A 24,511-nucleotide genomic window follows, 5' to 3' on the forward strand; every position below is an offset into this window, starting at 1 on the left:
AATAGGGACTGTCCTTTTTGTGACTCTGTAAAGCACAATTACCAACGTAGAGGGGGAAATCTATCAAACAAAAATTTTTAAAAAAACTCCCCATGCTTTAGTGCTTGATCAAATGTTAGAAAAAAATTATTTTTCAAATAATGGAGGCAAAAGCCTCAGACTCAAGGTGAGTCTGCATACAAATCATTATTTGTTTGGATAGATAACTGTATTTCTCAGGTGTAATGTTTTATTTTCTTGTATGCAAACCGCTTTAAATGTGGTTGTAAAATCACAAAAATGTGGTATACAAGTCTCAATCCCTTTCCTTATGATATATGTAAGGATACAGTTGAGGGTGGGTAGGAAGAAGCAGTATACCTCTGTGTTCTTATCTCATCAAATAGTTGGTTGTCTTCAAAAAAGGTTAAATGGTGTCCTCTGGTGGTAAATTGTAGAACTGTATGATAAACCCCTTGGCAGAAGTCCTATAAAGTTGCTTTTGCAACTGCCTGTGCTGAAAAGTGCAAGGATCCATTCTGGAAATATCCTCGAGGTGAAGGGAAATTTAGGAGATTCTAGCTTGTGAAATTAATTAATTAATTTACAGTACTTATATCCTGCTTAAACCCAAAATGGCTCACAATAAAACATCCATAATAAAATTAACAAACAAATTCCCCACATCCCTTTCAACCCTTACAACTGCATAAAGAGGAGACCGACATAATCTCGGTAAACAAATGCCAATAACAATTCTCACATACATAAAAATGCATCTTCAAATAAATACATTATTTTAGAACTTTTTATTTTAATTGTAGCAGAGTGCAAAATGAACATACAATCTCTTGTGCCTTATCTAAACTGGACCCACGACTGCGGAAGAATCTGCCAGGGTATCAGCATAGTGGACCTTAAAGAGATCTGGCACTACTGCTTGCCAGGTTACTGCAGATCTCAATTCTCTGACTGGTTCATATAGCTGAATTGTGGACTAAAGACAGGCAGCTGCTGACATAAATAAGTAGTGGAAAAGCTGTACAAAAACTTAAAAGCCACTGATAACCAATGAAGTTTGTACAATTTTGGTAAAATGTGATCAAACTGACTTCCTCCCAAAATAATTAGTGCTACCAAATTCGGAACTATCTGAAGCATTTTCAGTTTCATTTTTCCATTGCCTAAATACAGCACGTTTCAAAGGTCTAATCTATTATGTATTAGTACTTGAACCACTGTGATCCAGCCTGGTTTGCTTTGGCCACTTATTTCTCCACTCTAGTTACTCTGGTCACTGGTTCTGAGTTTTTTGCTCTCTCAAATCATTTCTGGAATCTTTGATCAGTATGGATATTGGTCCTCTCTTTCTCAGGCTTACTAAGGATTAGGTCTGTGACCAGCATTTTTCTCCTTAAGGATAACCAGTAGAGTTCAACTCTTTAAGAATATATTCAAAGATTAGTTTCAATGGAAAATACTAAAATTAGCTAAAGGCCCTTCTCCAGAGGCCTCTTTACTCTCAGGGTGAGAAAATTACTACTAAACAAAATGTAGTCTCATGGTCTTTTGTATCAGTTCCCAAGGCTACTTCATAATTGGTAAGCTCTTAAAGTTCCCAGAACAGCACAAAAGAGAGCCTTTCAAACAGTAATTCTTTTCATAAGCAAATATATGCAAATCAGCATTCAAATCAGTCTTTCTCAGTTTGGCAGATGGAAAACAAATCAGTCATCTCTCAGTCTCAGTGAATCAATTCAGGTCTGTGTTGAGGGTTTGACCCTTCCTGCCATCTCCCACATAACCTTCCCTGTCTAGCTACATCCACCAGCTGGCAGGACCCTAGTTACTCACCCTAATATTACAGTAGGACTGAACAGACCCACTGGCAACACTGACTGAACCAGAATGCACTTGTATGGCACCTGATCAACTGTGTATGCAGGACAGGTTTATCTCATCTGTGATTCAAGTGCAGGTTTTGGGGATTTCTCTGCCAAAGATAGCTGGTGGGTATGTCTACAAAACTTGCTTTTGTACGTAGTTCAATAAGCGTTTGGCGGCAGCTTTGAAAATGGACATTTTACCTACTGGGTTTATGGACATCTTGCACAAAAACGTCCAACCTTAGACTTAGGTACACTTTCAATTATGTCCTATGTTGGATCATATCAAATTGAAAAATTGATTCAATTGGTAAAATTGAATCAAAAAGATTTTCTTGAATCAGTCAGCACTACCTTTCCCCTCATCCCACCAACCCCTAGTCATACACTACCTATATATTCTACTTAATTCTCTACAACTCTCCTTCAGTTGACTCAAACGAGAAAAAATCATTACTGATCAAAGTTACTAGGTTTGTACCTTATTCCTCTAGCATTCTCCAGGACAACTCCCAGGTTCACCCTCATCCTCCCAGGGCCTCTGCTCCAGGTGTCACACATTAAAACATTCTGCTTCTACTAAATCGCCTTTCCATTACACTGTCTTCTCTTGATACTCACTTTCCTCATCTCAAGGAGGAAAAGTCCATAGTTTGTTATTCAGAAAGACTCGTGGGAAGTCACTGCTTGCCCTTGATCAGTAGCATGGAATATTGCTATTTCTTGGGTTTTGGCCAGGTACTAGTGACCTGGATTGGCCACTGTGAGAATGGGCTACTGGGCTTGATGGACCATTGGTCTGACCCAGTAAGACTATTTTTATGTTCTTAAGCCACTACATTCCTCAAGACCACATTATCTATCTTCTGAATTCATCACCTCCCCTTCTGTCTTCCACCTTCTTAGCTCTGCAACTTCAACATTTTCTTCCTTATTCAGCCATCCCCATTCTGTCTGAGTGCACCTCATCTGCAGTGCTGTCATCGTACCTCTCCTACTCTTCTCTGTACTTTCTTGCTCCTCCTTTTTTCTCTCTGCTGGGAACATCAATCCCAATTCTGGTTCTCCTAATCAATCCTCACCCTACCTATGCAGGTCACACCGCAATTTCTGTTCTCCTTCCCTCCTTCTCCGCCTTCCTCATGTGCCCTGTGGAATGCCCGCTCTGTCTGCAACATCCATGCCATTTTTATCTCTCGTTCTTTCCATCTGCTTGCACTAACTCAGACCTGGCTCTGCCCTGAAGATTCCACTTCAGTTGCTGCCCCATGTCATGGAGCTTACCTCTTCTCCCATACTCCTCACCCAGTTGGTCATGGAGGTGGTGTTGTCCTGTTACTTCTTGTAGATTTCAGCCTGTCCTCCCACCTCAGTCTCACTGCTTTTCTTTCTTCAAAGTCCACTCCATCCATCAATCATTCCAAACCTCTCTGAGTAGCAGTCCTTTATCGACCCCCTGATAAGCCTCTTTCTTCCTTTTTCACTGACTTTGACTCCTGGCTTTCCTTCTTTCTCGAACCTTCATCTCCTTCCCTCATTCTAGGCAATTTCAACATTTTTATGCTAATAACCCCTCTGACTCATATACCTCTAAGTTCCTTACTTTAATATTCTCATTCAGCCTTCAACTGTGCTCTACCCCCTCCCCCTTACACACCAGAGTGTTTACTCCCTTGATCTTGTCTTCAGCTGCTCAATTTTCAGTTTCTCCACCTTGGTTCTTCCCCTCTCCTACTATCATCTGATAACCTTCACAACTAATCACCCTCCGCTCCCCCCCCTCCCCCAAGACCTGGCCAATCTCCACCAATATATTTATCCAATACAAAATCCATGGGACCAATCACTTCTAAATTCAGGCTTCAATTAATTATATCAATCATAAACAAAGAAGCCACCAAAAATAATTATATTTATCATTTTATTACTTAAAACTTTGATTATTTATAGTTAAGTAATTATTTAAATTTCAACATCACATTTTATCACATTGAGAACCCTTCCCTGATATCATTAACAAACATTTGCATAAAACATCATCCAATATTTTTTTTTTTTAAACCACCAGCCAACGGCTTTTCTCAAAAGTCTTCAAATATTCATGCACAATGGCTCTATCATCCTCATAACAGTTTAAGTGCCATGCTCATTAAAGAAAGTTCATCAATTGTTATGTTCATGCACAACGGATCTTCAGTAGGATCACCAATATATTTAGGGATTGACCCTTGCACTCTCTCATCATCCGCACATGCTCAGAGGTCCTCCAAATGTGGCCGGGAAGTCGGGACTTTCCAAAACGCAGACAAAGTACTGGGTTTTTGAAAGTCTGTCAGGCACCCAGACAGTTCTCTAAAATGAGGACATTTCTGCGTTTTCCTGGACATCTGGTAACCCTATGCCTGCCCCAATGGGGGCTATGAATGCTGCCGCCTTGCAGCATTCTCGTAGAGAAGAAGACCTGAGCTGGTAATTGAACCCAGGCTCTCTGCCTGGCAGTACACAGTATTGCTACTGAGTTACTGGATAGATCCATACTGTTTTATAGTGAGTACATTAGTCTGCCACTCATGGAAACCTAAAAGCACTAACTGAGATTCTTTCTACTGTAAACTTGATATTGCTATTTCTCATAGTTCCACTAGATGTCGATGCAGCCAACAAAATAAATTAGCAATATTTAATGTTGTAGATCAGTGTTCTTCAACCACCGGTCCATGGACCAGTGCCGGTCCACATAAATTTTCTGCCGGTCCACAGGGCCAGCACGTGCATCAGGCCCAAAACAGTGTTCTTCAACCGCCGGTCCATGGTGCGATCAATGCGGCGTTATCTTCGAGCCAGCTCCCACTTCCTAACTGATTCAGTGCACAAAGCTGCGGGCAGTGGCTCCTACGGGCATCCTGTGCCTGAACCGGAAGCCTTCTCTCTGACATTGCAACGTCAGAGGGAAGGCTTCCAGATGAGGCATGGGACGTGCAAGGTGCAATTAGTACTATTATGGGGGTGGGGTCTGGGGTAGAGATGGGCGGGGTCTGGCCCACGACTTAGCCCAGTGTTCTTCAAGCGCCGGTCCACAGACTGATGCCGGTCCACAGAATAATTCTTTTATTTCTGCCGGTCCATGGGTGTAAAAAGGTTGAAAAACACTGTTGTAGATAATGCCTTTTTTTGTAATAAGGTACGGTAATTCATTTTGGGCTAGCTTTTGAGAGTGTTTTTCCCATGAAGGTAGAACTAGGGGTGTTGGAGAATTTTAATGTCTTTATCATAATATTCTTGGGAAGTTTGGAAGTTCCTCTTCAATATCTGAATCATAAGGGCATTGATACAGGGGTCTGGCCTGGAAAAGTGCTTTCCCACAAGTGCTGCCTTTCTCTTCTGTGGGACCCTTTATCTTGTATCTAGGGCCAGCCTACCTATTACACAAGACTAGGAAATTTGCCTAGGGCCAGCTTGTTAGAGAGCATCAAATAGCAACTGCTGTCAAAACAATAGAAATATCATTGTGTACCTTTATCAATGAAAGAAGTCCAGATAAATCCGGACGTCTGGTAACCCTATGTATGTGTATTCATATGCGACCATTTCTGGAAAAAGGTGACTAAAGTCTCGGATCCAAAATGTTGAGTGGCTGATTTTTTTTTCATGTTATTGGTCCATAAGCAGTCTGCAAAAGCTAACATGTTTGAACCTTTGTAACTTTGTTCATATAAGAGGATGGCATTTGGACTGTTGTACAGTATTACAAATTGTTTGCTCTAATAGAATTCACTAAAACATACTACACTTCTCCCTCCGTATTTGCAGTTTCAGCAGTTGCGGTTTCGATTATTCACTGTTTTTAGCTTGCTGGCTCCTCCCCCAAAATTACATCAGCTTGCATAGAGAAATCGCTGATTCCAAGCGTTTACAGAGAAAATGGCTGATTCCCAGCACTTTCTTCACCGTGTTTTGCCTCTCCTTCTGGAACAGGCCAGGTCTCCCACCATGTCATTCGCAGTTTCACCATATTCACAATGGTTTTTAATAGAAAATGGCGAATAACACATGAAAAAGTTATTTGCGGTTTTTCTGTATTCACGGGTCTGTTAATCCCCTATCACAGCGAATACGAAGTGCATACTACTACTAATCATTTCTATTACGCTGTATGTCAAAACACAGAACAGACAGTCCCTACTCAAAAGAGCTTATAGTCTAGTCAAGACAAACTGGACAAGAAGGTACACCAATACACTGTGCTCAGGTGGGGGAATTTTAGAGGGGATGATGATAAGGTGCTTAGAAGGTAGGTTGGAGTTTGGAATTAAAAAGCAGCTTCAAAGAAGTGGGCCTTGAGTGTGGATTTGAATACTTTCAGAGACGGAGCCTGACATATCAAGTCAGGCAGTTTGTTCCAGGCATATTGTGCAGCTAGGTAGAAGGGACAGAGTCTGGAGTTGTCTATAGAGGAGAAGGGTACAGATAACCTCATTTTTTTGTTTCTTGAGACTTTAGTCACCTTTTCTCAGAGATAGTCACATATAAAGACAAAAGAAGGAATTCAATAAATGGCACTAAAAATATGGAGCTCTGAACGCTATTCTGGAAAGGAAATGTGTCCTTTTATTGAATAACTGGTGTGGGTTTGGCGTCCAGTTTTTGAGCGCCATACTTAAGCCTGCTAAAAGCAGGTGTCCGTGTCAGTGCCCAACTTTTGTGGAGTGCCTTTGACATGCCTCCTGGTCACACCTCCTTTTCAGATTCACACGAATGAAGTGAGGTGCCGTGCTTTATAGGCATGCTGAAATGCGCATGGAGATTTTTAAGACTGCCAACTAACATCAGTAATTGGTTGATAGCGCCCAATCATTGATGTTTCCAAGCTCATTAATTTATAGTGTGTGGAAATTTAGGCACTATGAAGAATGCGGGAGATACTGTCCACATACAGCATACGAGGGCTCTTGAAAAAGTTTCTGCACTTTTGATTTTTGTAAACACTATTTCTTAAATCTCTCAAAGATTTCAATATGTATACGTTGGAGGAAATAAAAACAAAAACTGTGGATACAGATGTTCTGGAGATAATTTATTAAACATTGACATATAAAACCATGAAAATTCAATTTAAAAAGTACAATGATAAAAAATACTGTGATAAAAATCCAACCGGACCCTACACGGTCCGTGTTTCGGCGAACACGCCTTCCTCAGGGGTCCAATGGTTTGCAAACTCACATATAAAGAATTGGACTGAAAACAGTCTATTGTCTTTAAACATGTGAGCAAAGAACACCGCAGACAAGCTGAAGTAGCAAAAAAAATGCTTTGGAGGAAAGGCAGATATGATAGAGATGTTTAAAAACCTGTGTGGCATAAATACATATGAGGTGAGTCTCTTTCATTTAAAAGGAAGCTCTGAAATGTGGGGACATGGGATGAAGGTGATAGATTGAGAAGTAACCTCATAAAATACTTTTTCAGAGCAAGGGTGGTGGTGGTTTTATTAATAGTTTTCATTGTTTTATTATTAATTTACATAAAGAATGATTTTTTTTCATATAGTTATGGAAGATTGACTGTATTGAAATTTAAAGTGTGTTGTTACTTTGAAATGTTAGGATTTGTTTGTGTAATTTTATTTATGAATGTTATTCTGTAGCCTGCATAGACTGCAGATATGCAAGAGATGTTTTAAATAAATAAAAAATAAAATGCTTGGAATGGCCTCCCAGTGGAGACAAAAAAGTGTATCCAAATTCACGAAAGCTTGGGACAAGTACAGGTGTGCACCGCATAAGGTTTACATTATGTTCTGTGAAAGTGGATGTTATATGATTTTGGACGGTGTGTGATTGGGACATTTCTTTGCTTTTTTGTAAACAAAGAAGCAACTAGCAGGGAGGAAATACACTTTTTATTATTGCTGCAGGACTACTAAGTTTGTCTCTTTGGTTAGAATATATATACCTTTGCGATATGATTGTGTTTTGGAGTCTGTAAACAGCAGAATTAGGATTTTTCTTTTTTGTTTCACGTAATAAACAGTGTTGAATAGTCAAGTCATGAGATGATAAAGGCTTGAACAAGAGTATGCAAAGATGAAAAACCGCACATTTCTTATTGAACGAAGGTGACAAAAACAAGAAACCAGAACGGATTACTTGAGATATCTGATCGTGAAATGTGAGTTATGAATCAAATGTGGTCCCTAAATAGCAAAATGACTGAACTGTTTGAAAATCCACATTAATAAACCACCCCCTCGTATAAAGCCGCACTGCAACGACAGTGAAGCTCATTAATTCCCAATGGGCTTTGGTGCGATTATCGCGGGCTGCTGCGGTAATCTGCGTTGTAAAAGAGGGCCTAAATGAGGAGTTGGAGCAGTGTCTCTCGGACTGTGTGCCAGGGCACAGTGGTGTATCCTGAAGAGATTCCAGAATTTTACTTGGTTTTAAAAAATTCTCTTCATAAGTATACGCTAGAATAGATGACATGTACATCATGTACACAAAGGTCTTGGCCTGTCAATGTTATGAGCATCTGCGTAAGGATACAGCTGCCCAGACAAGCATTATTCTTTGACGTGATTGGTCCTTGAAAACCAATGGCAAGTAATTTTTATTATTTTTTTATGCAGTAGTTATCCTAACCTGGGCAACAAAGCAATCAGGGCTTTGTTACCGCTTGGATCTTCTTATCTTTGCGAACTTGGATTTTCAGCTCTGACAGAAATTAAATTGAAAAAGAGAACAACTGCAGATGGTGGATGATGAAATGCGTGTTTGCCTATCGAATCACATTTTGAGTTTGCACTCAAAAAACATGCACATTCATCACATGGATTAGCAAATCTATTCTATCTACTTTAGTTTCACTGTTGTTACAATTACCCATACATAGCTTAAAGCAGTGGTTCCCAACCCTGTCCTGGAGGAACACCAGGCCAATTGGGTTTTCAGGCTAGCCCTAATGAATATGCATGAAGCAAATTTGCATGCCTATCACTTCCATCATATGCAAATCTCTCTCATGCATATTCATTAGGGCTAGCCTGAAAACCCGATTGGCCTGGTGTTCCTCCAGGACAGGGTTGGGAATCACTGGCTTAAAGAACTTTTTTTTTTTTAAATTCTTTATTCATTTCTTAATCTTATAACAAGTGTACAAATAATAAAACATTTAAAATTAAATACATCACTTGAATTTCTTTCTAGTATAACATCAAATAAATAAATTTATTCCCTCCCCACCCACCCTTTTCTTTAGCAATTAATCAAAAATATACAAAAATAAATATTCTTTTCTATTGATTAAACCTACAGTAAAATTTTAATTCACCCTCCTCCCCCCATTTGCAAATATACTTTCAATAGAAAATGGTATCTACTCATTACAGTAAGTTGTCAATGGCCCCCAGATCTTTTTAAATTTATTATAATATCCTTTTTGAATAGCAGTTATGCTTTCCATTTTATAAATGTGACAACGAATTCCACCAGAAGGTATAATTTAATCTACTGTAGTTTATCCAATTACTTGTGATATTTTGAATGGCGACCCCAGTCCTAATCAATAAAAGTTTATTGTTGTTTGATGAAATCTGACTCCTTGTTCTTATTGATGTACCGAATAGAATCGTATCATATGATAATGCTACATGATTCTCTAATAAACAATTAATTTGGGACCAAATTGATTTCCAAAGGCCATAATAAAGAGACAATAGAATAATAAATGATCTACAGTCCCTGCTTCAAATTTACAATGCCAGCATCTATTAGACTTAGAGCTGTCTAACTTTTGTAATCGAACTGGGGTCCAAAATGCTCTATGCAACAGAAAGAACCAAGTTTGTCTCATAGATGCAGACACTGTACACCTCATCCTCCAAGACCAAATTCGTGGCCATTGAGATGCAGAAATTTGATGCTTAATCTCAATGCTCCAAATGTCTCTGAGGCCAGTCTTTGGTTTTTTATTTATAAATCCTGTTATCAATTTATACCACTGTGCGGCTTGGTGTCCCAAGAAGTCCGCCTGAAAGCATAAGAATTCCAGACTATATTGATTATTAAGATACTCCTGAATAGCCTGCTTCAGTTGCAACCACTTAAAACTTTGTGTTTTATTAAGACCATATTTTTGCTGCAACTGTGAAAAATCAAGCAGTTTACCATTTAAAATAACATTGTCTAAAACCCGTATACCTGCAATAATCCAATGCTTCCAGACGACTTTAAATCTGCCAATTTGAATCTTGCAATTAAGCCATATAAATTGATTTGTTGATTTTAGTATTGGGTTAGGTGTTAAATTACTGACATATCATAATGTTTTCCACATATCCATTAATATTCTATTATCTTTATATTTTCTAGGCATCTTAATACTGAGTAGTCACTTTTATATGGAGAGATATGATTGTTATACTGTGATATAGTTTAAACCAATATGTAATTTAATCACAGTTGTTTGGTGATTTCACCAGTCACGGGTGTTGGTTCTGAGATATTCACAATATTCAATATTTAATTAGGAATTAGATAATATAAAGAGCTACTGTGATTAAATTACATATTGATTATCTTAATACTGAGAACATAACATAAATGTAAAGGGAACATGAGTCGCCATTCCAAATATAACCAATCTGAACTTTCATTTTTTGTTGGGTTTGCAATTTTATCATTTCAATTATAATGTGCCATGAAAAACATTTGCTCTGTTTATTGTGTTGCAAAAAGCATTTGCTCCATTTAGGGCTCCTTTTAAGAAGGCACGTTAGGGCCTTAACACGCGGAATGGCGCGCGCAAGCCGCTACCGCCTCCTCTTGAGGCTAGCGCGCCTTCGTAAAAGGAGCCCTTGGTTGTGCCAGAGCTTAAAAAAAAAGAAAGTGTGAGAGACACCGAGGGCTCCTTTTACGAAGGCGCGTCGGGGCCTTGACGCGCAGAATAGCGTGCGCTAAAATGCCACACGCGCTAGCCGCTACCGCCGCCTCTTGAGCAGGCGGTAGTTTTTCAGTTAGCGCGCGCTAATCCGGTGTATGCGCTAAAAATGCTAGTGCTCCTTCGTAAAAGGAGCCCTGAGGGGGAAGGGGTAAAACGCGGACCTCGCGGACCTGACAGACCTCGCGGATCTAAACCCACACGTCCTTAAAAATCTGAGGTCCGTGCGGCTTGTAGTTAGTTTCTGGCTCTGAAAGACCTTTTTTGGTGACAATTTAGCTCTGACGGATCCGTCTCAGCATAGGGAGGGAAAAGTATTAGGATCTGTCAGCGCGAAAATGTCACTGAGGTCTGTCAGAGCCAGAGACTAGTGCTGGAGCGGCTGTAAAATGAATCCTTTAAACTGGTTTCCTGCAGCCCAGTAAATTTAAAAATCTGAGGTCCGCGGCTCTGACAGACCTCGATGACATTGTAGCACTGACGGATCCTAATACGTTTCCCTCCCTATGCTGAGACGGATCCGTCAGCGCTAAATTGTCACCGAGGTCTGTCAGAGCCAGAAACTAACTACTAGCGGCACAGACCTCAGATTTTTAAGGACATGCGGGTTTAGATCCGCGAGGTCCGTCAGGTCTGTGAGGTCCCCTTTTTCCCCCTTCCCAGCCCTGAGTTTAGAGGGTTGAGGATGGGAATCTATCATCCTACCAAACCACCATAATAACTTTAGAAAGATACCTATAGAAAGAGCTTTATACAAACAGCCTGCACACAATCTTAAACTGGATCCTATGGGCTCCTTTTAGCAAGCCGCACTAACGGGGTTAACGCGCACGATGTTTCATCACGCGTTAACCCCCGCGCTGGCCTAAAAACTACCGCCTGCTCAAGGGAGGCGTTGGCGGCTAGCGCAGCCGGCGGTTTAGCACGCGGTATTACGCATGTGAAACCGCTAGCGCGGCTTGATAAAAGGAGCCCTATAATGATGCAGGAAAACAATGAAGTTTAATAAATAGTGGGCTAATGTGACAGAGAAACCAGCTCACTGTAGTGTGCCAAGGATTGACGTTTTTTCCCCAAGAGAATTTGCCCTACACTAGCTTAAATAATCTCTTACAATAGTCTATTTTTGAAACCAGAAAAGCCTGAAGAAGAGTGTGTATGGAGGAAAACCCAAAATAGCTACAACTGGAATGCAGTCATCTTAATGATAGGAACCCTTTTTGAGTAACTTCTGAGATCTGAATTAGAGAATGACACGAGGAAAAAATCTGTCCCCGTCACCGCCCCGTCACTGGCCCACCATCCTCTGCACCGCCCCGTCACCGCCGTTCCCTTCACCGCCCCGTCACCGCCATCCCTTTCACCGCCCCGTCACCGCCACTGCCATCCCATTCACCGCCCCGTCACCGTCCCCGCTGCATCCATATAAGCCTTTCCGACTTCATCCCCTTGGCCCAGAATCATTTTCCCTTTCACTCCCTCCTTACAATTTGAGCCCGGAACACTAGCGATCGCACGGTCCCCGCAGCCACTACCTGCCTGCCCAATCGATCCTAGTGTTTAGCCAGCTCTCTCCCTTCTCCTCACCTTAGTTTATAGGTTTTCTTTTTCGGCGACCTGCACGCTTTCCCAAAGAGCCGCGCACGCGCGGCTGCTCAGTGTTCAATCTTCTGCTCTGCTGCAACTTCCTGTTTCCGGTTGCGTCAGAGCAGAAGATCGAAACTGAGCAGCAGCGGGTGCACGGCTCTCTGATAGCGTGCGGATCGCCGAAAAAGAAAATCTACAAACTAAGGTGAGGAGAAGGGAGAGAGCTGGCTAAACACTAGAATCGATAGGGCAGGCGGGTGTGAGCTGCGGGGACCGCGCGATCCTTCATGCCTCACTGCGGGGACAAGACCCATTCACCGCCCCGCGGGCGGTGAATGGCCTTGTCCCCGTCGCCGCAGCGACTGCTAGTTTTCTTCCCCGTTTTCAGCGGGTGACCCGCGACTAAAATGCGGTGGCCGCGGGTAAACCGCCACCGTGTCATTCTCTAATCTGAATCCAGTATAATCCTAATGGTCTACTAAATGGTTTCAAATGGTCTCCTAATTGTGAAGGGATATCGGATAACATTGAAGCAAATGATGGAGAGGGTTTATGGGAAATGAGCCATTGCTGAACAGCTTTCAAGCAAGATTGCAAAGGTGTCCGATCCAGATCTCAACGCAGTGGGTAATGAGCAGTTCTGGTCTTATTGAATGTGATGCTTTCACTTCCTCCAAGGTCCAAATGACATTTTTGATCTTAGCTTTGCCTTTGCCATTGCAGAACAACCCCTTAGCTACGGTAATTGCGACTACCGCTGCAGATGATCCCCTTGGCCGCTTGGTGGCGTCTTTGGAAAGGGTACAGAGACAGGACTTGATGTAGCTGGCGATAACTTTACTGTAATTGTAGTACCACCAAGAAGAGTCAGAAAGTCGGAGGTAGATAGAAAATAGCAATATATTTCATGCACTTGGGAGTTGGGAACCCTTCTTAAGGAGTTTTGCTGAGAGCATGAAAAACAGAGAAGCTATATAGCAGTGGGGTTTTGGAAAACTGCACCTAAGAGATCTTTATTTCAAGGGTGGTTTGTTGTTGTTTTTGGGGGAGAGGTTATATTTTTGTGTAATGATCTCGAGCAAGGATTTGATTATTTATAATTGCTTAGCCTGTTGGGTTTTTTTTTTGTTTTTTTTAGAAGACTTTTTAACGCTAATACCAGTCCAACCATTTTAGGCAAGACTAAAAGATTGCTTAAGGAAGGACAAAAAGTTAACAATCATGACCACTCCTATAAAACCACAGAACTGATCATACGTTTTTATTACATTTTAAAGTATCACACTTTTGGGAAAGGTAAAATGGGCTGAGGCTTGAACTTTAATTGAACGGGCATAAATCTGAAGGTTCTCCTGCTCTAGGGCACCTGATCAGCCCAATGCTTGGGTCGGCCTTGCTTAACGCTCTCTTCTGGGGTGGAAGGGTCTGGCAGAGAGATTGGTGTAACTTTTTTTTCACCTAGGATAGTGTTTTTCGTTCCTCCTTTTCTTTTTTTTTTTGGCGGGGGGGACACACGACATAAACACTCTCTCATAAATAATCAAATAATCATAAAAACCAGGCTCTAGAAACAAGCCCTCTGTTCTACGGTCATTTGTGCCAGAAAAATCAAATGCCAAGGCCACAGATTTGTGCCCCAAGGATAGGAACCATTTACACAAAGTTCAAACCAAATATAATGACAATCAAGAATGCCATTTCCTTTCGGAGGAAACTTAATTTGTATCAATTCTCTCGTGTTTATTATTTTATTAAACAAATAACCACCTTGATATTATAACAAAGTATTTTCGGTGCAATTGATCTCGCCTAGTTTGACGGCGCAAAGGATGAATTTTGAGCTTTTTAATCTCAGAAGTAACTGCTACCTTTTTATTAATAGGAGTGAAAGATTAAGACAGAGGAAGCGGTGTATAGATACAGTGGATGGAATATGTAAAATGTTGAATAATTTGTTAGAAAATAATAATTTTTTTAAAAAAGTTAACCTTGAAAGGGAAAGCAAATGTTGAGGGCTGTTTGTGATTAGCATTTCCAGGAAAAAAGGGCTGTTTTTCTGGCCTCAGATGCCAGAGGATTGCACAGAGGCAGACTTTCTAAAATGATTGATGTAATAATCGGGAACTGGCTGTGTCTCAGAAGCCAAAAGAAAACCATCAGATAGCAGACCGATGAAGGAAACACCCATATGTGGCTGACTATCCTGCTGTCCACGGAGAACCTACGTTACAGGTAAGTAACTACACTGTGTCTCAGAAGCCAAAAGAAAACCATCAGATAGCAGACCGATGAAGGAAAAATCTGTTTGCCACAGCAAGGGATTTGCTAGCCAAACAACTCCCTTGAGGCCGGGGCAGAGCTGTGTAACTATAATATGTATTGTTTGGTTTAGTTGCGGGGTGACAGTGATTGGATTTGGATCTGATAGCCAGCCATTTACTCCGCACGACTTTTGTTTGGCACTTTTTTTAAGCGTTGCAGGCCGCGCCTCCCCCAGGACGGCTCAGCTTCCGCGAAGAATGTTTTGCTGGGCAAAGGGGGCGGGGATGGCACTCCGCTCGCGCCCTGGGCGGGATTAGGGGCGGGGCCCCCTTAGCTCCCAATAAAAGGAAGGGATCACGCTTGTCGAGAAAACCAGAACGTTTGCGGTTTGATTTGTTCGGAAGGTTTGATCGCCAACTTAGCTGCTGCTTCTTCGATCCCTCGCAAGCATGATCTTCGACAAAGTGAAGAAGTTCGTCGTCATTCTGGGGGACGCGGAGGAGGTCTCCCCGCCGGTCTTCGGCGGCGGGGACACGGTCATCGGCAAAGTGGTGCTGGAGCTGATGGCGGAGACTCGGGTGGAGTCGGTGAAACTGCACGCCGAAGGACTGGCTCGTGTGCACTGGACCGAGTCGCGGAGTGCCGGCTCCAGTACTGCTTACACCCAGAACTACAGTGATGCAGTGCAGTATCTTAACCACCGGGAGAGCCTGCTCCAAACAGGTAGTTCAGCGGGAGAGCCCGATCGGCGTCTTAACGTGCCTACCGAGCTGCTCGGGGACCGCCAGAGCCAGATTCATACTGGGACCCACACCATGTGTGCATGTTCCGGTGCCGATATTCGCTGATCGCTCCAGATACCAATCAACATTACCGTCTTATCAAGCTTTACACCAAACTTGCAGCTTTTGCGAGAGGCTGGCTTTTTAACTTTGCAGCTTCTCTGACCGGTTAGTCTGTGAGGACTGATATGTTCAGATGTAAATCCTTGATCCAGGGATGCATTTTATCGCATAATCCTTTCCTTGCTGCCCTTTGCATTATGATGATCACGGGAGAGTTTTTGTTCAGCCTTGGAAAAAAAAAAATTAGAAGTTCTGTGAGGGGGTGGGGTGTCTTATTTCCATCCTTTTGGCTGCACCCCTTGCAAACTGAAAGCAACCTGTCTGGGGGTTCTCCCACATTTTTTTAACCACACTTTTAAAGGTCTGCTGGTTCAGCCTCTTTACTTTGAAGAGGAAACGAGCAGAAAACAGGAAGTGCTGCAAACGAAGAGTTTAGCAGTTGTGAGATCTGTGGCTGAATGTGGCTTTTTCTCTTTGTTTCCTTAGATAATGGAACGCCCACTGTCTTACAAGCAGGGAAACACGAATTCCCCTTCAGTTTTCAGCTTCCAGAGTAAGTTTGTGTTTTCATTAGCTTCTTAGAAAACCTGGAAGATGATAGCTTCATCTCCTGATCCCTTAGCATAGTTTTCTGGCTGTATTTGGAGGTAACTGGGAAGGGGAGGAGGGGAACTATTAACTCCCCTGTGTTAAGGTTTGTTCATTGAAACAAAATGTTACATTAGACCCCACAGTGGGTTTTTACTTAGATTTTATAAGGCTGTTTTAAAATAAAATACTGTAGTTCATTTAAGATAAGACTGTAGTTAAATGCCAGTGTTCAGTGGTCATTTATAAATGTTAATATAAAAGTGAGATTTTCTATAGTAGCTTTTGAAGTTATTTTCATTCAGTTTAGAAACTCTTGGTAGCTAGGACTAATACATGTGAAATTCCCCCTGCACTTCCACACCTCCTTAAAACAGGATTCAAATGATTAAATTTCTCATCTGTTGCCCACAGGACCCTGGTCACGTCTTTCGAAGGAAAGCATGGCAGTGTGCGATACTGGATCAAAGCCAAGCTCCATCGCCCCTGGTCCACTGTGAAGAAAGCAAAGAAGGAGTTCACTGTGATTGAACCCATTGACATCAACACTCCAGAGTTATTGGTGAGTCTTGTGGGGGTGAGGGCAGCCCAGAATTCCTGGGTGGCATTGAGTAGAATTTCTGAGCAGGTTTCAAGTTTAATAAAATTTTTGAATAAAACACAATATACTTCTCCCTCCCAATTTGCGGGTTTAGGATTCGTGAGATTCTAAACCCGGAGCCACACCTGCCTCCTGGACCTCCACACCTTACCTGGTGGTCTAGCGGCAAAGCGGGGCAGGAGCGATCGTCCTATGCTCCTGCCTTGTGCAGAGCCTTCCACAAAAATGGCTGCTGTGAATTCCTGTGGTCTCACAAGAGAGACTACAGTGGGAACTCAAGGCAGTCATTTTTGTTGACGGCTCTGCATGGGGCAGGAGTGTAGGACGATTGCTCCTTCGCCGCTAGACCACCAGGTAAGGTGTGGAGAGGTCCGGGAGGCGGGAGGGAGGGTGGGTAAGAGTTGGTCCTATAAGTTATTTGCAGGCCAGCTCTGCCCCTAACCCCCGTAAATATTGAGGGGGAAGTGTATCACAAATTCAATGTGATGTACAAAATTTAAAAAGATGGAGTGACAAAACAGGGAAGAACCACAATACATAGAGGACTGGAGAACATAAAAGGAAATAATGGGATAGTACACATATAGTTTGGTGGCCTTGTAGCTTTTACCTTTCAAATGCATCTTTAAAAAGAAAGTACCTTATTTTTCGCTCCATAAGACGCACCTGACCATAAGACGCACCCTAGATTTAGAGGAGAAAAACAAGAAAAAAAACATTTTGACCCAAATTCTCCCATGCCAGTCTCTGCACCCTGTCCCGTCCCCCCCCATCCTGGTGGTCTAGTGGTAGGCCAAGACAGGGCACAGAGCAGGCAGGCCTAGTGGCAGGCAGGTAGGCTCCATACCCCCCAGTACCTTAAATCATCCCCCACGTGCCCCCCAGTACCTTAAATCATTCCCATCCCCTCACATACCCCCCAGTACCTTAAATCATCCCCCCATGTGCCCGCTCAGTACCTTAAATCATCCCCCCACGTACCACCCTAGTACCTTTTATATCACCCCCCCACCCCCCACCCCTCGTACCTTTAATCATATCCCTTCGGTAACTTTTTAGATTTCTCCCTCCTTAGGCGGCTCTCATTTTTTCCAGCCAGCAGGCACACAGGCTAGAAGTGCAGGGATATCAGGAGCAAGCCCTCCACACTCCCGCCTGGGCCCACACCGATCTCAGAATGGCTACAGTCAGTTCTTGCGAGTCCTGCAGGAGCTGACTGCAGCCATTCGGAGATCAGTGCGGGCCCAGGTGGGAGCGCGGAGGGCTTGCTCCTGATCCCTGCGCTTCTGGTCTGTGTGCTGCTGGCCGGGAAATACACTGAACCACCAGGTATGATGGCAGCGAGTGAGCGGGCAAGCGGGTGTGTTGTAAAGATGCAGCAGTGGCGGGGTTTAAAAAAATGCAGCGGCAGGGGGTGTTTAAAAGATGCGGCGGCAACGGGCTTAATTTATATCTTCACTTCACTTTAAATCTGTTTAGATTGGTTTTTTTCTCTCAAATATGCCGGCAGCAAGCTCCATAAAAGAAGAAGCCATGAAAGAAAAGATCTTTTCTCGTGGAATATTGATAGTTTTTAAAGAAGGAACTGAGAGTAAATGGGACAACCTTTTATTTGTCTGCTTTTGAAAGTTTTGCATCTGCTGCTTGAAAAGATGTTTGTATAGATGTGATAACTTGGTTAGCTGAGGCCAGTAATAAGGTCTCATAATGAGACCAGATCACCATACTAAGATTAAAAGCAATTACATTTGATTCCTTTTCCTCTAACCCAGGGGAGTACAAGGACACCCATTACCTCATGATTAACAATTAGGGAGATGCAGGCATTCTGTCTTTAAGAGTCTGTGGGGAAAGTCGTTTGTACATATGGCCTCATAATCACTGCAGTGCCTTTTCTTGATTTTAGGCTCCTCAGGCTGGTGCAAAAGAGAAGATCGCTCGAGCCTGGTATTGCAATCTGGGACAAGTGTCTCTGTCAGTCAAGATTGACCGAAAAGGCTATATACCAGGTAATTTCGCAGAAACCTTATCTTGCATGCTGGGTAGACTGTATGCACTTAGGAACTTGATGTGGCCAGACCTGGCTCCTATGCCTCGGATCTTTTCTGTTGTCTTCTTTTCGCCTCGTTGGGCTTCTGTTGCTTTTGCTACATTTTAAGCTATAAGCGCACCTAATTTTAAGCTAAACTCAAAAATTTCTGCATTGATTTTTGCTGGTTGTCGGAATTTTGGGCGCCATGGTGCAAAATGGTGTGTTTTGGGTTTTTTTGTAAATCTTTATTAGTTTTCAATTAGCAGTGCAATACAGCGAATTTAAACATAAACGAATCAAAACAAAAGCACTTTAAATATACAAATATTTTGAAAACAAACGTTTTCACCCCCCCTCCTCCCCTTAACTAATGAAAATAGAACCACATATATAATTTCAATAAATTAGATACAATGAATAATAATGTTTTCCCATCTTCCTCCCTCCCGCACTGGATGTGTAAGGAGGTCAGATAAAAAGAAAAGGTACATGAACAGCTATTGTGACTCAATAAATGATGTCAATGGGCTCCACACCATTTTAAATGCACTACTATAGCCTAAAATTTCAGCATTCATTCTTTCATATTTGTAGCTAGAACATGTTTGCCCACCAGAAAGTATAATTAAGTCGATCATAACTCTTCCAATTGCGTGTTATCATCTGGATGGCTATTCCCGTCATTAAGAAAAAACGGCTTTTATAGCGATCCAAAGAAGGTTTAACATGTAATAGAGTGCAAAATGTTAAAGTTGGTTTCTTCTTTTTCCATCGCAGGAGAAGTAATCCCAATCTTTGCAGAGATTGACAACTGTACGACGCGCATGGTGGTGCCGAAGGCCGCTATCCTGCAGACCCAGAAATTCATTGCTCGTGGCACTGTGAAGCAGAAGAAGTCTGTGGTGGCCACCCTCGCCGGCGACTCTGTGGCTGCGGGAAAGAGGGAGCTGTGGCACGGGCTTGCGCTGAAAATCCCACCTCTGGGCCCCTCGATAACACAGTGTCGCATCATCCGTGTGGAGTATACTTTGAAGGTAAGTTCCTCACAGCATTGTTGAGGGAGGGGCGTCATCGGCATCAGCAGCTGTGTGGGAGTCATACAGGGTGGAAGTGAAGGCAAAAGAGGGGGGAAATGATCAGATTTTGTGTGACCAAATAGTCAAGGAAAAATGGTGAACCAAGTGGTTCTTGTTTAACATAATGCCATGTTATTTATTTAATTACTTATATTCCGCATATCCTATAATTCTATGCGGATTACAAATTATTTAGGTACTCAAGCATTTTCCCATATCTGTCCCGGTGGGCTCAAGCGCTGTCTAAAGTACCTGGGGCACTGGGGGATTAAGTGATGTGCCCAGGGTCACAAGGAGCAGTGCGGGATTGAACCCACAACCCCAGGGTGCTGCAGGGCAGAATTTTTAATCATTTATCTTGCTCCTCCTTCATGTTAATTTTTGCAAAATAGTCTTTTAGAGCAGTGGTTCCCAACCCTGTCCTGGAGGAACACCAGGCCAATTGGGTTTTCAGGCTAGCCCTAATGAATATGCATGAAGCAAATTTACATGCCTATCACTTCCATCATATGCAAATCTCTCTCATGCATATTCATTAGGGCTAGCCTGAAAACCCGATTGGCCTGGTGTTCCTCCAGGACAGGGTTGGGAATCACTGTTTTAGAGGATAATCTGTTAGTTTCAAACTGTTAGTTTGAAAAATGTTTTTTGCTAAAGCCTGAACCTATGGTAATTTGGACACATATTCCTAGTACTTTAGTAGGGACCTTCAATAGGGGGATTACTTGTATAGTAGGGAGGGGATCCTGACATATTTGCACACCTGTTTTAGTTTTTCCACTCGGTCTCTAAATGTAGGTGTGTGTGGATATCCCTGGAACCTCTAAGCTGCTCCTGGAACTACCTCTGGTGATTGGAACTATCCCCTTGCATCCATTTGGCAGCCGGACTTCCAGTGTAGGCAGCCAGTACAGTGTCAACCTGGAATGGCTGCGCATGGCCATTCCGGAACAGCCTGAACGTAAGTGCCCCTTAATGCATCTTTCACAGTTCTGTAGCACATCCTTGGGGGGGGGGGGGAGAGCTGTCGTGACGCCCATGTGGAGGGTTATAGCTTAACACCTTGGCTCTGCAATGGCCGTTTACCTAGTGGACTTAGGTGAGCAAGTGAACTTGCACGATATGATTTGGATAGCCTTACTTATAAAGAGGAACCTAAGAATCTTTGGGGGGGTGAGCATAGAGCCAGGCATAAAATATTATCTTGGTGTCCCTTTTTTTGGGACTGATTAAGGTATTGGAGGGGGGGGTGTTTCAGAAAGGCGCAAGATAGGTCTAGTTGTTGGGGTGTACAGATTGGCCTTGTCTGACCTTGTCATGTTTTTGTTCTCTCTGCAGCTCCCCCCGAGTATTCTAGTGTGGTGTCCACTCAAGAAGTAGAACACATCATGTCTCCCCCACTCCATGAGCATTGCGAAGGCACTCTGGAAGGGCCATTCTATGCTTATATTCAGGAGTTTCGTAACAGGCCACCTCCCCTGTACTCGGAGGTAAGTAAAATTCCCCTAGTCCAAAATACACTGCTACCTACAGTACAAATTACTTGGGTGAGAGAAGAGGAGGAGGGAGGGTCTGTTCTGTAGTTCAGTTTAAAATATTGTCAATCAGAATTTTCAGTAAATGGCTTGTTTGCTAGACTTCAGCTTCCCTTGGGAGTTGTTGCATTTTCTCTTTGCTACATTTGCACTTGAAAATATTAGCCTGGACCGCTTCTTTGGACACTCAGCCAGTCAGGCTTTCGGGATATCCACAGCGAATATTCATGAGAAATTCACATGCACTACCTTTCAGTTGTATGGAAATTTTTTCATGCATATTTCACTGTGGCTATCTTGAAAACCTGACTGGCTGGATTGAGAACTGGTTTCTCCGTAATTAACTTATTGATAGGTGCCATTGGCTCGTGTTCGAGTCCTAGCGACTTGATGAGCAAGTTTTCGTGGCAGAATGCAGAAGTAGATTGCCGGGCCTTTCTTCTGCACAGTATAAATTCGATATTGCCGTTGTCGTATCAAATGTGATCCTCTTCCTCCAACACTGCCCATCTGCTGCTTCCCAGATGGGGGCGATACATCGTTAGTCTGAAATCTCCACTGAGACCTGTCTACCTTGGGAGGCCCTGCGGATGGTGAAACTACTGATGACATAGCTTTCAGCTTCTCATATGTGTTCAAGCCCCAGTAGCACCACAAGCCCACGTACCATAAATGTGTTATTTACTGATTACCAGCTGATTTGGGGCAAGAACGATTGTCATTTGTCCTGCAGGGTTTTAAATATTTTTTGCTTCTGAAAGAGGAAAGCATTAATCTGGTGTATCAAAGTATTGTGCATATTTTAGCAAAAAAATTTTTGACCTAACCATTCTGTTACTTTGCAGATTGACCCTAACCCGCCAGCTACTGACATCAGACCGCGGTGCATGACCTGTTGAAGGAAGAGCCTGCAACTTTCATTTGATTAGAATGAATATGTCTTCTGGATAAAATTCAGAGATGCTGAATTTCAGACCTCTCCTGCCTCCAGTAGGGCTGGGAACGGTTTTCTCTTACCTATCCCACTGCTCACTGTGTCTGGGAGGATGCTGTTAACCGTGTGACTTCCCACCATGCAACTGTGCTGCCCTTCGGCACTACATGAGACTTTTGGAGTGCTTCAGTTAATACACTCACTGTTGCGGGAGGAGCATGTGGGACACGATGGGTCTTTGCAGCTAAGAGTTGAGCGGTGTGCATTAGAGACAGCTAAAAGGGATCCTCTGATCTCTGCTTCAAGAAGATGTTGTTTGTGGTGGAAAGTGTTCAGTGAAAGGAGAAGAAACCACTTCATCCGTTTGATAGAGGTGTTGGACATTCAGAATCTAACTACACCTCATCTTGGGAGGTGTCTAAAGTGTAGCAAGGTTCCTCATTCCCTTTGCCCTCCAAAATAAGGGGCTTCTGGTCCATGTTCATGTGACACGTGGTGGATGGGGGGAAGGGAACTTATTTCAGTATTGAACATAGGACAATGTGAAACTGCTTCTCTCTTTCGACATGAATGTCGGAGCCCATCAGTGCCTGGGAGAAGCAGTGGTTAATCTTTCACTGTTAAAACCAAGAAAAGGCTTTACATATATGATATCTCATGATGGCCATTTTTTATCGTGATTTTCATAAAGCTCTCTACAATGAGGATTAAGGTCTATCATTGTAGAGAAAAATCTCCCTAAACAAACAGCAAAGTAGTATCTACTTAGTTTTCATGGCCTTTGGGGAGACGAGGAAAATGAACCAATTGATGTTGGCCAACATCCTATATGAAACCTAAAATCATAAATTCACAAAATAACTATCTTACAAAAGGGACATTAAAGCCCATTTAGTAAGGACCATTTAAGGAATATGTAGGCGACCAGAGGCTTCAACACTGTTATCTCTTGACATAAGTGTTTTGATATTCATAATACTGAAACTTTTAAGAGTGCTGATGTTCCGATACAGATTTACTGACAGCATTTCTTTGTCAGATACACTTATGGGGGGAGGAGGAGCTATAGCCTTCATAAGACTTGCCATTTCAGATATGATTGTAAAAATAAACACAGTATTTTAGAGTGAGGAAGTGCCTTTTTAAAAATGGTGCTAAACTCTAAAAAAAAAACTCAAGTGGTAAGGTGCTGATCAATCTAAAAAAAAAAAAAAAAAAGCAGGTGTAAGGGGAGGGCAAGGGCATTCAGAGAGGGTTGTGCCCTGCTATTTAAAAATTAGCATTCCACCATCCTTGGACCAAAAGGGCGTCCTCTCTAACCACTCGGTGCCTGGAGATTATATCAACCTGTTGCCATTCACGTTGATGGCAATTGCTCAGGTTACCCCGTTTCCTCAGGAATTTGTACCAAAAATAGAGAGGAGGGTCTTGCGTGTCATTGGAAGTGCTGGGTACTGTAGGGTTGCAGTGTTGTCAGTACGAACCAAAGTTAAAAATGTATTTTTGTAAATATGATTTTGTAGTTACTTTTATTCCTTCCGAGAGTTTGTTGCTTTTGTGTTTTATTTTTTTTTTAAATATGTATTTTTTAAGGCTTTGGAATAAAGCATTATTTCTGCAATGAGTGTTCATGGTTTTTCCATTTAAATTTTGATAACGGGTATCTTTGCTGAAACACACTCAACAATAGAGGCAGATCTGAATGAACTTGAGCTGGTTCAGTAAGGAGCTATAGAGGGTTACAAAACATTGCGTTCCTAACAATCAAAATTTGGGTAGCCACCTCCAGGGTACATGGGCTGCTATTCTACTTTAGCCATTCAGTTTGAGCACGCAGCGCAGTGATGGCGGGCGCCACCCTCTCTTGCTACGCCACTGCATGTATTACTAGTTAGTGTATGGTAAAACCTAAATTAACTATAGCACAGTTTAGGAAGAGGGATGCTAAGTGTGATCCACTCTGGAGAATCCAGGTAGTCATGCCCTGTGTTGGAAAAGACCCAATAAGAGGTCACCTTACATCCTAACTCGGGGGATCTCAACCCAGTCCTTGGAATACATCCAGCCAGTCAGGTTTGCAGGATACCCATGATAAATATGTACGAGATAGATTTGGAGGCAATATATGCAAATTTATCTCGCGCATATACATTGTGGATATCTTGAAAACCAGACTGGCTAGGTGTGTTCTGAGGACGGGGTTGAGAACCTCTGTCCTAATTATGGCTCTTTATAAAGCCGATTAGCGT

At 42.5% G+C, this 24,511-nt stretch overlaps 1 protein-coding gene across 2 annotated transcripts in view; it reads left to right on the plus strand.

Moving 5' to 3' along the window:
* The window catches only part of ARRDC2 (arrestin domain containing 2), a 50,585-nt gene extending 27,079 nt beyond the window's left edge, over positions 1–23,506 (plus strand). Inside the window, exons 1-8 of one of the 2 annotated variants that reach the window (XM_033955786.1) lie at positions 15,002–15,374; positions 15,983–16,049; positions 16,499–16,646; positions 18,592–18,694; positions 19,495–19,751; positions 20,592–20,754; positions 21,132–21,283; positions 22,174–23,506. In XM_033955786.1, coding sequence (XP_033811677.1) covers positions 15,101–15,374; positions 15,983–16,049; positions 16,499–16,646; positions 18,592–18,694; positions 19,495–19,751; positions 20,592–20,754; positions 21,132–21,283; positions 22,174–22,227 — 1,218 coding nt within the window. In that variant the 5' untranslated portion in view covers positions 15,002–15,100 and the 3' untranslated portion in view covers positions 22,228–23,506. Of the gene's footprint in view, positions 1–15,001; positions 15,375–15,982; positions 16,050–16,498; positions 16,647–18,591; positions 18,695–19,494; positions 19,752–20,591; positions 20,755–21,131; positions 21,284–22,173 lie in introns of those variants that run through there. The other variant, XM_033955787.1, reaches the window with a different exon arrangement.
* Positions 23,507–24,511: the final 1,005 nt, after the last annotated feature.

Source organism: Geotrypetes seraphini, chromosome 8 (assembly GCF_902459505.1).
Source record: "Geotrypetes seraphini chromosome 8, aGeoSer1.1, whole genome shotgun sequence".
Classification (NCBI taxonomy): Eukaryota; Metazoa; Chordata; class Amphibia; order Gymnophiona; family Dermophiidae; genus Geotrypetes; species Geotrypetes seraphini.